The sequence below is a fragment of the Euprymna scolopes genome, chromosome 14 (assembly GCF_053919585.1).
Source record: "Euprymna scolopes isolate OS-2025 chromosome 14, ASM5391958v1, whole genome shotgun sequence".
In the NCBI taxonomy this organism is placed as follows: Eukaryota; Metazoa; Mollusca; class Cephalopoda; order Sepiida; family Sepiolidae; genus Euprymna; species Euprymna scolopes.
The window spans coordinates 82117846-82130412 of NC_136495.1; the positions used below are offsets into that span (position 1 = coordinate 82117846).

Consider the following 12567-nt stretch of genomic DNA (forward strand, 5'->3'; position numbering starts at 1 on the left):
ACTAATTTGTTGCCATAGTTGGAAGTATCGTCTGAATAAATGTTGACGAATGAATGAAGAATGTGATTTGGGAGGTTGTTAATGAAGATTGGAAAAAGAGTTGGACCCATAATGGATCCCTTAGGCACGCCAGCGTTAATACTGTGAGCTTAAGATTTCTGTCCATCAGTGATTACTCTGATAGATCTTTCAGAAAGAAAGAGGTTTATGGTTAAGAGAACATTTCCAGCTATTCTGTAGCTGGAAATCTTATAACGCAAACCTTTGTGCCAGACACTATCAAATGCCTTAGATATGACAAGAGCTTTTGCTCTAGAAACGAAGCTGTCGTCCATAGATTCACTGATTCTGTGTGATATTACTGTGAGAATATCGGCTGTTGATCTGTCAGAACGAAAACCATATTGGATGTTGCTGAAGAAGTTGTTTTTGGTGAGTGATTGACAACTTCTCTATTTATTACGGACTCAAGCAAATTACTCATGACGCACAGGAAACTGATTTGTCTGTGCTGGAATGTAGAAGATCGATCCACTGTATTTCTAATATACAGACTGTCAAGGTTATGGTTAGGAGCTTTGACTGTTATACAGGCGGTCGGGTTTCAATCCTGGCTTGAGGTAGTTGTCTGTCTAGCCGCACTGATGAGCTGTGAAACAGCGAAACAGTGCTGTATGTGGATGACTATATATATATATATATATATATATATATATATATATCACTATATATGTGAGTTCCTCATAAGTTCTGAAACAGCTGAGTTTATCATTTGCAAATTTCACACAAAGGTTATTTATATGTCTGGCAGTGTTCTTAGATATGATCTGTACAGAAATTCACCTGATAAGTATGAAATATCGAAAAAATCCGATCTTAAAAATAGTCTATCGCTCTTAGAAATAAAAAAGAAGAATTTTACAAGGGTATATTTTACGTTATATTGGATAAGGGAGTAATAAAATTTCAGCAAATCATTTGTTCGAAAAATTTAAAGATATAGTTTAGTAGTAGAGCATTCGACTACAGATCGATCAAGTCCGGGTGTACCTTACCATTTTATTTATTTTATTTTTTTCTTATTAATGAGTTCAATTTACGATAAAAGAAGAGGTACCATTTCAAATCGCCGCAAATCATTTCTTCGTTTGCATATGTTGTAACTAATCATTAATCAGAAGTGTTTTTTCCAGGGTATTCATTGTCAAACCCAAATATCAGCTGACGTGATATGGTAAACAAACACAGACGGAATTTGATGAACGACATTATTTATTTATTTTGCAAATTAGTCCACCGGGTAAATTATTCCTCGTAATATATAATAATCAATACAGGATTGATTCTATAATAATAGATACGCAATCTGCATAAATTAAAACATTATGTTTAAGCTTATTGTACAACCGGGCAACGCCAGAGAGAGAGAGAGAGAGAGAGAGAGAGAGAGAGAGAGAGAGAGAGAGAGAGATAATTTGCATAATGTATGGATATTAGGTATTGGTCGACACCGATTTGCCACGCAAATTATTAATATTATTCTATCTTTCTTCTTCTTCTTCTTCTTCTTCTTCTTCTTCTTCTTCTTCTTCTTTATTCACTGCCAAACATTCACTGCCTATTCAAAGAATTACTGTATTAAGTGGGAAATTTCCTCATTACTTTCCTACTTGTATAACCCAATAAAATACTGTTTCAATGATTATACTTTCAGTTTGTGTGTGTGTGTGTGTGTGTGTGTGTGTGTGTGTGCACGCGCGTGCGTTTTAACTGGAGAAACAGCGATAAGGCATTACAGTCCGAGAGTAAGTTTAATTTCGCGGGACAATTGTGAGATTTAAAATAATTTTATATTTTCTCCGCTTCTCCTCACACTACAACCACTCCGAAAATAAAACGATACATCCGTCCGCTCACCGCCCTCGCGACCCTTGCCGATCCAAGGCACTCATTGCGCGCATCCACCTCCTCCAGGTCGGATCTCCTTCTGTTCACTCTCTAGACTGCCTTGTCTTCACTACTGACCTTTACGACGGACAAAAAAAGAAGTTGGGGTTTTCCTTCATCAGCTCTCAAGAGAAACAATTACATAAAATATTACCCGGCACAAAGAACCTCTTTAAACATACTGACCCATAACCGATACAACAACACTGCTCCATGTCTATCCTCAAATAATATCCAATTAATTGATTCCCTCGCGCGAAAAAGAAAAACTTTTCATCTAAAGAACATCGAAATCAAAGATGACAAATTTAGACTTTGCATTGTTTATGCTTTTTGCCAGCATCATGGTATCGCAATGTCGTAAGTAAAAAAATTTCTTTTGATATATTTTTAAAACAACAACCACATTGAACTGGTTCCCTGATCAATTTTCGCCCTGAGAAAGGTTAGTTTATTGATAACTTCAAGCGCTCCTACCGCTAATTAAAACACATTCGTAAAAAAAATTCTCGAATAATGAAATTCACCATTAATTTTCGATTTAATGTGTTTAGGAATTCTTTAGTCGGCTTGGGATTTTTATCCTTGACTTCCTACATCAACAGAGATTAGACCATTCCTGCAACAACATAATCCCTGTTGATTGTGGTGTAATGTTAGTTCTGTGCAGTTCTAGGAGGTCAACCCACCCTGGCTTTGCCCTCTCTCTTTGATGTTCATTTGTTTTTATGTTAGTTTATTTCTAATCGTCTGAGGCGCTCTTACCGGGGAATGCCCAGGCATTTTTTGCAGGTCAGAGTGGCCTTCCTCGGACGCGCTGAATACTCGACCTCACTTTCCGACCCTGGTGTCACACTTCTTGCAGTGAACGAGAATTAAATCCATCTTTATTTTTTTAAAAGTGAAAACGATCTTTCTTTCGGATACAACCTCGCATCTCTGTAAAAGACTACAGTTGTCTATTTTGCCTCTAATTTAACATAACATTTTCCTTTGATTCATCACGATTATGTTTTAAGTTGAATTTTTCATGTCCCACTCTTAGATTTGAAATATATTCCATATAAGCAACAGCTTATGTCGAATAATCGCTACTTAAAGGGACTCGTGGAAGAAAATACACCCACACGTACCCATTCATACTAACACATCAGCAAAGTAAAATCTTTCTGAAATATTTCAGTCAAAATATTTTTTGGCCAACTTCACCGTCATAAGAAACTTTTAAATTGTCTTGATGTTTGGTAAATAAAAAAGTATATTCAATTAATTTGTATTAATTTTGTTAATATTTTAGTTCAGTTGCATTAATTCCTATTATCCATATTTCATGACTCTTTTTTAGGGAATGTGTGTTCGCACCAGTTTTGGGGTCTTACTTTAAGCTATTTTGTAATAAGAGAGAAATATTTCCAGTGAAAAGTTTTTGTGTGTTTATAATTAGATATGCGAAAAAGAGAGACATTATCATACGCTAAATAAAACAAAATAATGAGTTCAGAAGGCATAAATTCACAAAAGGGATATTTGTTATATGTTTTAAATGGCAGTTTATAGCAATAGGAAAACATAGAATGTTCGTGAATATTTTAGAGTTCTTGTAAAAACAAGGAGGAATTCATAAATTGAGACATTGAAGAAATATGAATCGATTAAGAACTGTGAGTTTCAGGGGTCAAGAAAAAAATCGTTATCAAAACTTCTCTGCTCATTTTTATTATAATTCACTGAGAGTTGTTCATAAGAGTCAATGTTCATTTGTTTTTATGTGAGTAAGAATAAGATAAAGTTATAGAATATTTCAATTGATGATTTGTTTAAAATGAGCAGACGACATTAAAGGATTCAAGCATTCATTGTGTGTGTCGCACTTTGTAAGTGTGAGTATGCGTGTGACAAGGTATTGTTACGTGAATTGAGAATTATGGCGAGAGAGGAAACGTAGCACTGTCTGAATTTTTGGTTTCAACTGTTTACTGAAAGAAAATCTGGCCCCTTTAAAGGATTTAGGTGGTCCTCAAAAATTCCAATTCGAATAAATTCAGAAAATTCTCCGATTGGTCAAAATATAATTATTTGTTCGCATTAATTCAGGCCTGCGCGAATTCAGTGCACAGAAACGAGTTTATGCACTTTGATTTTGGACACAAAAAAGCAGACTTCGGTACTACGGATCAGTTAATAGTGTGAGGAAAATCCAGCTTCGCAAAAAAAAAAAAAAAAAAAGAAAAAAAGAAAAAAAAAAGGCGCATACCAGATTGGGACAAAAATATCCCAGGCTATTAAGCCTGGGATATTTTTGTCTCCCTCACTGATTAAGGACAGAAAATATACCAGAACAGAGATTACACTTCATTCCTCGCTAAATGCCAATGTAAATGCCATGTTTGTTGAAATAATTCCAGTCTTGCAAAAAGGCATATGAAAATGACGTAAAACAAGTTGAATGTTGTTTGTTTTGAAAAATCAAACAACATTTCTTTTGAAAAATCATTTATTTTTATTTATTACCAAGTCAGTACTTGTCAAGTCTAAAATTTACTCGAGGATAAGAGTTAATGATCTCATTAACCTTTAGACCGTCAGTTGAATGATAAAGAATATTATGAAAGCATTTAAAATGATGGATAGCATGAATTTGATTACTTATGAGGACCGTTCATCGCATGTACTTACTGAATTTAAAGATTATGTTATAGTTTGCAGGGGAGCAATTCTATCGCAAAGTGTCCCACAAATGAGAAGTTATTCAAAAGAAACTCTGTTCGTGGAAATCCGTTTGATGTTAGACACTCGGTAGAACTAAGGAAAATTCCTTGCAATTGTGGCAATATGATGAGTTCTTGCTGTGAATGTCTTACAACGAGGAACCATTAATTTTGTTGTAACATTTTTCACCGTTAAGCGCTCAAATTGAATGAAAATATTTTATTTTTCTGTTTTAAATTTTATCAAAGTTAATATTTTTCCATTACGGGTTCATTTTTATATTATCATACTGAGGCTGAGTTAATCAACGTTTGCATCCCAAAGAGTTTTCCCTATATATTTTAATTACACAGAGTACGTGTTAAAATAGTGTTTGGTTTTAAGATTGAGTTTCTTCTTTTCTCCCAGATATGCATCCGTACATTCCTATTGTAAACGTTTGTCGAATTTTTACTATTTTTTTAAATTAAATCATTTTTCTATGTTCCTGCTTAAAAAAAAGTTTTATTTTTTATGATTATATAAAAATTATGTTACGCCGAAAATTTCACATTCATACAAACAAGGAAAATATTAGAATCGTACATATAACAATTATGCGAAATTTGCAATTCAAAAACAAAAGCAGAAATATTTTTTGCTTTTATAATTTTTTTGTGTGAAACTATTAAATACACAATGCTTAATTCAATGATGATATCGGTAGTTCGAGAAATTAATTCTTTCGAGTTATATCGAATTCATTAATACAGATTTTAAGGACTTTTTCGTAATTTCATGTAAAAATTAAATATTTTTTAATTGTTACAATTTACAATGCTTTATTTTCATTAAAAATGCAAAAATAAATTTATGCATTTTTTTTTTACTACTGAAAACTATAACTTTAGTAAAGGTATTTTTTATTTAAACAAAATAATACATTTCCACTAAGATTTAAGTAAAAAAAAAAACTGTATTCCTTGTATTCCATAATCATTATTTGATAAATACTGAAAATTTCATTAAAATTAGTTAATTTCCTGATTTTTTGGTGAATTTTTAAGTAAAGGGAAGAGTCAAAATGTTTATACATTTCGAACAACGGCATTCATTTTGCCCGTACCTACTTTAATGAGTGCGATGATCGGCTCTCAGTAGTTTAGCACCAAATCGGCAACGGCCTCTTTTATTGCTATTGGTTACTATTGGTGAAAACATTTTGACTCTTCTCATTAGTTGGATTTTTTGTTTGTTGTTTCTGTTCTTTTCTTTTTTTTTTTTTTTTGTACCAAAATATGCAATTCTTTTATTATTATTTTTTTTTTTTTTACTATTCGCACAAACAGTCTTAATCCTAATACAAACTCTTGTTTCATGTTTTAAATTAATGATTTTTCTTTCATTTAAGCTCATATTTTAAACAATCATCATTCGTTTGTTCTTAAGGTTTAGTTGTTTATCTGATAACGGAAATAAATTGGAAAATAGTGAAATGCGTTTTTTAATGGTAGAAACTGTTTTTTAATGGCATAAGCTGTTTTTTAATGGTATAATTTGTTTTTAATATGCTTTTAATTATAAATGTGTGCATATTACAAATATTCCGGGCAGGAAGATTCTTTCTAACTAATTTGTTGCTAAGTACATTACTATATTGCCAATAACACGACATAACAACAAATAGACATTGGCTTTTCAAAAGAAAATGTTGATCTGTCGGCTTTATTTGTGTGGGGATTGAGGTCGGCATGTAAAGCAAACTTTGTGTGGGGGCGGTGTGAGGGCGATGTGTGGGTCGCACTGCGCTGGAGAGGGATGCAGGATGAACCAAGTGTGAGGTTTTGGAGTGGTGTGTAAAGCTAACCGCGGTTGAAGAGGAGGGGATGAGATGTAGCACGTGTAAAGGTTTGGGTGTGCATGGTCAAAAGTTAAATTTAATTCCGATTACACTTGAACATATTTCGAGAACAATTAAGCATTTGTAACGCCTTTCGCTTCCTTTTTCTCAATTTCCAATTAAAATACCAACGTACCATTCGTCGAGTGGCATGATGTCGTTCTCTAGTTAATCCGACATAAGGATCGCGTGGTGAGATGAAAAGTTGTGGAATCAAGAATCTGAAACTGGATAAAAGGATTTTGAAGAACCGTGGAACAACCGACGATGATGTCGATTTTTATCGGAGAACTGGAAACGCACCGCAAAGTTGGATTATAAATTAGAATGGAAGCGATCCGAAGATGGGAGTGAAAATTGTTAATCAGTTTGCTTATGATCAGTCAAGAGGAATGGATGGTACAGAAAAGTCATCTAGGAATTTGAGATTGAAGAAGATCACCCAATATTCGCTAGCAAACAGATAGTTGATGATATGGAAGAAAATCCCAGGAAAGTTGTAAATAGGGGCAATCAGAATAATTGGAGGATAAACAGCCTTATGTAATCGCTTGTTTGCTGTGAAGACGTTATGTGCTCATACAACTATTGCTTTATTATGAACACTCTCATCACGTAATCTAGTGGTGAACCGTGTTGATCATGGATTGGACTGCATATATGACAAAATGTTACAACGAAGATAGATGAGTAAGAGAGAGAGAGAGGGAGGGGGAGAAAGAAAGAGAGAGAATAAGAGAAGGAAGGAAGAAGGCAGAAGAAAGGAAATGTTGATTCGGTAATTACAGAGTTATGTCCCTTGAGCCAGATTCAAGTTATCTCCCATAAATCATTTCGTGCCAACGAGAGAATACAGTCTCTTATTTTTGAAAGTTAAAAAGACTAGTTATACGCAAGTGCGAAATTCAAAACGAAGCTTGGATGCCCAAAGCATTAGACGCGATTACATAGTCTTCATAACTCTGACGATGTCTCTGTCAGATCCGACTTCAAGCTCACAGACATAATCGACAGAATAAGTTACATTATTCATTGAACCTATCTTTCTATTCGTTTACACTTGCTATGCATGTATTTCGATTGTATTGGAACATTCGTCTAACTTTGACGTTAGTAATGTCCACCCTTCTCTGTACCATGTTTCACATATCACTCTTTCGTTTTCTTTTTGACAAATTATACCCGTGAAAATAAACATAATTGTTTCCTAATTAGTATAGTCTCTTTATCTTCCTCTTTACCCTATGTGCTATTGTGACACCACGTGCCCGCTCCTTCGACAACATCGCCGACTGCAACGTTGTGTGCCGTGGATTTCTTCCTTCTTTCATCTTCTATTCTCGCTCTGGCATGTCATCGTCTCTTACGCATTGGCGACTGCTAAGGGGAGGGGATCACGGATTCGCAAGTATAAAAAATTAAATACAACAAGAGAAGCAAAATAAAACGCAGACTCTGACACTTTCTGTAAATATTAGTTGCACTCTAAGTGTGCGTGACACATTACCGCTAAGGTCCACATCTACGTCTTCTGTCGAGTCGGTTGATCAATCCATTTTCTCATTTTTTCCGAGCAACAGCTTGTGTTTAACTGTTTCCAGCTCACAGTTGTCGTCAACTGGGCATTCATTGCCAATTCTAAAACTAATTCTAAGTATATTTCCGCCACACTCTGATTCACAACCCCACCTCAGCTTTCTTTTGTCTGCCTCGGTGAACAATTCCACCCCCATTGTTCTGCCAATAAACCTATTTCCTCTTTCTTTTGTTATATTTTTTCTTCTCGTTCTCCTTTACTTCTTACCACTTGGAAGAGGGGAACATCGATAATATCACACTATTCCCGATAACACAGTAGTATACAAAATAGCGAGTGTCTGTTTGGAAAGAAACCAAACATGTGATCACTACAAAAATGGAGAAATTGAATATCAACTATTCGAATTCTTCAGAAAGAGGAAAAATGAGTAGTATTAATAGAAACAGAGAAGTAGAAAGGTGGAGGGCAAGTTCGATGGGAGATATACCGTGAGATTGAATACGTTGTACCATCTTAAAAAAATCTACCGTGGATGTTTCTTTCCACATTTACCCGATGAAGGGACGACACATGAACTTAATGTGATATGCAAAGTATATTTGAATTGAGTGGACATCAAACATCGTGTATATTATTATTTATTTCTTATTTGCGTATGAGTTATATTAATTTTGTTGTTCTCCGTAAACATAAAGTAGAACCACTTATTTTTAATAATAAACCACTTATTTTTAAAAATAAACCACTTATTTTTAATAATAAACCACTTATTTTTAATAATAAACCATTTCTTTTTGATAAAGTACTAAAATCTGTTTCGTCAGGCATTTGTGGCAAATATTAGTCTATGTTTATAAAAAATAAAAATTCATATTTTCGATCGATTTTAAAATGGAAATATTTCATTCTGATCAATATTTTATTTTATATAAGTTATATTTTAAGAAAGTCGGAGATTTTTAATCTCGACACTCGTAAGTCTCTCACTGTCACCCATAACAACGGAAACAAATTTAATAACAATTAATTTTTCCTAATTCAGCAAAAATAATTTATATTTTTTAATATATTTTTAATATATTTTGAAATTTATACATAAATAACTTTAAAATTGAAAATAACATTAGAAAATAAATAAAAATAAAATAAAATAAACAGATATATTCATATAATAAATAATTTTATGAATAAAACTAACATAATATCCGAAATATAAAATAAAACACAAAATAACATATCTAACTACACCTAGGTTGAGAGTAGATCAGCTTCCTACACACAAAGGATATCTATCCTTCCCATAAAAACACACAAAGGGAAAGGGTGAACCTGAGATCAACTGTACCTTTGTCCTGTAAGTGTCCGACCATTAGCTGATTAGAATGAGCGCAGTTACAACTAAGAATCTAGAAATTCAATACCATGAGTTTATATAAAAATGCGCGATAACCACAACTTTTCGCATAAACCTGATGAATTCTCACGAGGATGAAACGCGGAATATTCTGTGTAACTTAAATTACCATATATATTTTCATAAATTACTATATATATATATATATATATATATATATATATATATATATATATATATATTCAATGTGTTGCAAAAAAAAAGCATCTAATCTTATAGATAACTATGTACGTATGACTGTGTATTACCTTGAAAACAGGTGTATGAAGAGAGACGACAAGAATGACTTTTAGGGTGGTGGTAGGGTTGTATGCACCCCAAAATAAATAATTGTCGAACACAAAAGCACGGAATGAATAACAGAATCCTTTTTATAAGAAAACGACGAAAGGGTTTATTCCGGCAGTAGAAAGTTGACAATTGGACTGTGTTCTGGCCGAGAAGAAGGAATAGCAGATTCTTTTTGGTCTGTCAGTCAGGAAGCCGTTCTTTTTGTAGTTTCAGGTTGGCAGAAGTTATTTTTAATGAAAATCGTCGATACTGGAATGTAAAGTGGAGAGAGACGAGAGAGAAAGAAAGGTGTCTGGCTTGGTCGGATTTATTCTGCTAACCGTGTTTTACAAAAGGAGCTAAAGAAGTTTTTTGATGATAGACGAATCAATGCGCCCCACCAGCTGATTGGCCAGTGTGTGGCCGAATTACTGACCGAGGGGGGGCGTTGATTCACAAGAGAAAATAGATCATTTGTGACTGCTACATCACCCCCTATTAGGCAAAAAGTTGACAGAGAAAAACGTAGTTGTACAAAATAGAAATATTAATTCAAATGTTAAATCAGTTTACAGACAATGTTTTTATATGAAAAAATGTTCTTGCTTTTCAGTGAAAAGTTGGTTTTCCTTGTTGATGAAAAAGAAATGTTTTGGTTTTTTTTTTCAGCGAAAAAATAGAACATATTGGGGGGAAAAATGTTCATATTTTGGGGACAAAATATGTTTTGTTTTTTTCTGTGAAAAGTACTTTTTATGAAAAAAAACAAAAAAAACAAAACAAAAAAAAAACAAGCAGAAATTATACAAAAGCACATTCTATATGTATAGTCTTCCATAATTTCTTTGGCCAATGTACTCGTCGACTGGAGTATTCACTTCAGGTGTATGTTAATGCAATGTGTATGTAGGGGCAATGTGTGGCTCTTGTGCTTTCGTGTCAAGAAAGACTCTTTACCATGTCAATTGATACCGTCTCTTTTTTACCACTCATGTCTAGGGTGAAAAGTTTATCAGTGCGTGAAACTACGCGATAAGGGCCAGTATAAGGGGGAGTTATATGGAATTTCCCACCGTTCTTTCTCAGAAAAATGTGAGTCTCCGAGAAAATGTCCTTTGGGACTGATGATTTTATGGTCTGTTCCCTAGGGTACATCGGAGAGAGCTTACTGAAATAAGCTCACAGTCTGTTAACATACAGAAGTGTATATTATCTGACCTGGTAACGATGGAGGTACTCCATAGACACGTTCAGCTCACGTGGTCTAGAACTCCATGAGATAACAAAAGGCGCACCCCAAAGATTTCATTTCCGTAAGTGAAAGTGGTTATATATTTTTTATGAACTGGATTTTTTTCTCTGGTTTATTTTTCAGTTTCAAAATGTCCACGCATCCGGAATTTAAAGAATATTCGCACAAAGTATAGCTTTCAGGGAAGACTCCTCTACTTCCGGTGTAAAAGAGGCTTTAATATGATTGGTGCCAAATCAGCAGTTTGTAAGGGACGCACATGGTCGAACGAGGTCCCCATCTGTATCGGTAAGTATCAATGAAACCACTAAATGCAATATCAAATCATTAATGAGAAAAAAACAAAACGATATTAACTTTCTATAAAACAAATTTGAAACTTAAAAAGCGAATAAACCTTTGTTTGGCTTGTGGTTGGAATTTCTCTCTGCTGGCATTTGTATTAAATGCTAGTAGGTTAGTATTTGTTATTATTGTAAGAATGAATGTACATTTTGAGTCTGGTCCTGGATATGACCTTAAACTATATCCGATAGTGAGGCCCCAGCTTGTAGGCTTTGAGGAGTGTGGAGCCACCCTTTAATTGCCATTGCTCTCAGGTCCACTCTGAGTGGTAGTACCTGTTAGGGTCCCAACTATGGGTTAAATAGAAACCGACTTTAAAAAAAAAAAAACAACAAATATATTCTCTTAAAGAATTTTTTTCTTCAAAATCACTGGATTCGGCATTAAATAACCTGAAAAGGGTTGATATGCCGTAAAAAACAAAAAAACAAAAAAAAAAACAACCAACCAACAACATTTTGAGTCATGCATCTTTTGAAAGGGAGTAGAATATCATTCTGATACATGATGAAAGAATTCACAATCTAGAAAATATTGAGAACCAATGTATTTTTTTTTACGGAAATCGCCCCAGACAAGGCGTAAAGCCATTTGATATAAGAAGCTAACAAGAACGAAAGATAATTACTGCAAAGATAGGGAATTCATATTGGCTTTAATTTAGAAAAGACCAAGGTTATAAGTAGGAGGGAAACAGTCAGCAGGAAAAGAGTTTCACAAACCGACAGTGCTTGGAAATAAGCTACTTGAATAGGAAGCTGTATTATTAAAACTTATCACAAGCAGAAAATTAATGGAGATCACTAGACAAATGAATGAAACAAGCGAAAGAAAGCAAATAATAAATCAGCAGCAGAGGCATGAAGAGTTGCTGAAAAGGAAATCCTTCTGAAGTGAATGTAACGATGAAGGAACGATTAACATTAACGATACTTTTTGTGAATATTGTTTTATAATGTAACGGGGGATCAGTTTTGTAGTAAAATTTAATATAAAATAATTCTCCCATTTCTAGACCGCTTTTGTTGTTGTTGTTGTTTTTGTTGTTGTTGTTTTTGTTGTTGTTGTTTTTTATGGTAGCTCAATCCGCTGCACTTATTGTTTTCTGGTATAAATATGGTGATTAATTTTTTAACAAAAAATGTGACTAAATAATTTTCCGTTTTTTTTTTAATGTAAATATTTGTGAACGAAACTTGCTCGAATGTGAA

At 33.8% G+C, this 12567-nt stretch overlaps 1 protein-coding gene across 1 annotated transcript in view; it reads left to right on the forward strand.

Annotated features, from left to right (window-relative positions):
- Window positions 1-1455: 1455 nt before the first annotated feature.
- Window positions 1456-12567, forward strand: part of LOC145293135 (uncharacterized) — a 49904-nt gene continuing 38792 nt past the window's right edge. Inside the window, exons 1-2 of the mRNA XM_080139541.1 lie at window positions 1456-2307; window positions 11135-11299. Coding sequence (XP_079995667.1) covers window positions 2247-2307; window positions 11135-11299 — 226 coding nt within the window. The 5' untranslated portion in view covers window positions 1456-2246. The remainder of the gene's footprint in view (window positions 2308-11134; window positions 11300-12567) is intronic.